General features: G+C 36.3%; 1 protein-coding gene across 1 annotated transcript; it reads left to right on the top strand.

Moving 5' to 3' along the window:
• The first annotated feature begins 594 nt into the window (after positions 1-594).
• Positions 595-1,111, top strand: LOC106311138. The gene has a single exon (XM_013748366.1). The coding sequence runs from the start codon at positions 661-663 to the stop codon at positions 988-990; it is 330 nt and encodes a 109-aa protein (XP_013603820.1). The 5' UTR covers positions 595-660; the 3' UTR covers positions 991-1,111.
• The last annotated feature ends 232 nt before the right edge of the window (positions 1,112-1,343 follow it).

Raw genomic sequence — 1,343 nt, 5'->3', positions numbered from 1 at the left:
AAGTATTTTTTTATTATATTTTTTTCTGTTTGATTTTTGTTTTTAAAAAAAAAAAAAAAAAAAATTAATCGGACCAATCGCGGGCCGCCACGTGCCGTGGAGCCTGCGCTACAGTGATGAACCCGGTTCACTTGGAAGAGGTGGAGAGAGACAAGTTCATCACTATTCATTATTTTAATTTTTTTTTTTTTTTGGAATCTGTGTGAACCCCCCATAAGTTCACTAATGGGGGTGCTCTTATTGCTAGTCAGATTTTCTAAAAATCTCCAAATTTTATTATTTTACTTAAATTATATTAAATCTATTAGTTTTGTATTTTGAGAACTCTAAAAGAGTGCTCTAACCATCAACGTCACTGTATAATGTCAATTATCTCTTGTAGTTGTAGTAGCCAAACTCAATGTGTACTTTTAGTTACGTGAGCGCAACTCAATACTTATAGTTTACGTGAATATGATCTCTCCTTGTTGAAATTTATGGAGGTGGCGGCAAATCAACAGTTCCAAGAAACAGAAAATTAGACATCCACTGATATTATTCCCTCAGACTCATCTTTCTTGTACACTATAAATACTTCTAAACCCTACGCTAAACTTTATCATGATCATCATATTAAATACATATAGAGATTTATATATTCGTGCTACGACTACATAAATCATGGTGATTGCTAAGAACCGCACAGAGCACTACGTAGCATTGGTCCTTGTTCTGATAAATATGGTGGGATCAGTGTTACTAGCCACTGAAGGACGACCGGTCAAGTATGGTTCGACAGCTTTGACCCAGTTAAGAGTTTCACCTGTGTACAATGGAAGCGTAATGTCTAAGCTTAAACCAGTTGAGTCATCTGTACAAGATGTTTCTTGGCTAGCCACGGTGAAGCAGTCCGGACCAAGCCCAGGGGTTGGTCATCATCGAGCCAAAGGATACAAGACCTTTGGACGAGTCAGAGACGACTCTGGTCCTAGTCCTGGTGTTGGACACTAAAGAACAAGACCTACGAATTTAAATTATAAGAATATATATGCAGATGTAATAACTTTACCATGTTTTAGTAGCCTTTAAGATGTAACCTTCTTCCAATATTTATGTTTTTCTCCTTTTACTCTTATCTTGTCTCTATTCTCTACGTAATAATCATATAACCAAGCTTTAATTATGTCTTCTACATATTTCCAAACGACAATTTGACAGAGGTATTCAACACAACGATATGCATTGCGATTTGCCTAAGAGAATTCTTCTTTAGTTTCAGGCAAAACTTGGTGGACAGCCTTCTGCAAGTATAAATAAAGCATCGTGATCTAGGAACTAAAGAAGCCGTGAAACACCTTATATAT

Source organism: Brassica oleracea, chromosome C8 (assembly GCF_000695525.1).
Source record: "Brassica oleracea var. oleracea cultivar TO1000 chromosome C8, BOL, whole genome shotgun sequence".
NCBI lineage: Eukaryota > Viridiplantae > Streptophyta > Magnoliopsida > Brassicales > Brassicaceae > Brassica > Brassica oleracea.
The sequence above is the reverse complement of the archived record's forward strand: the minus strand, read 5'-3'. Positions and strand labels throughout refer to the sequence as shown.

Coding starts and splice junctions, on each gene's coding strand:
- LOC106311138 (XM_013748366.1), top strand. CDS start 661: ATGGTGATTGCTAAGAACCGCACAGAGCACTACGTAGCATTGGTCCTT.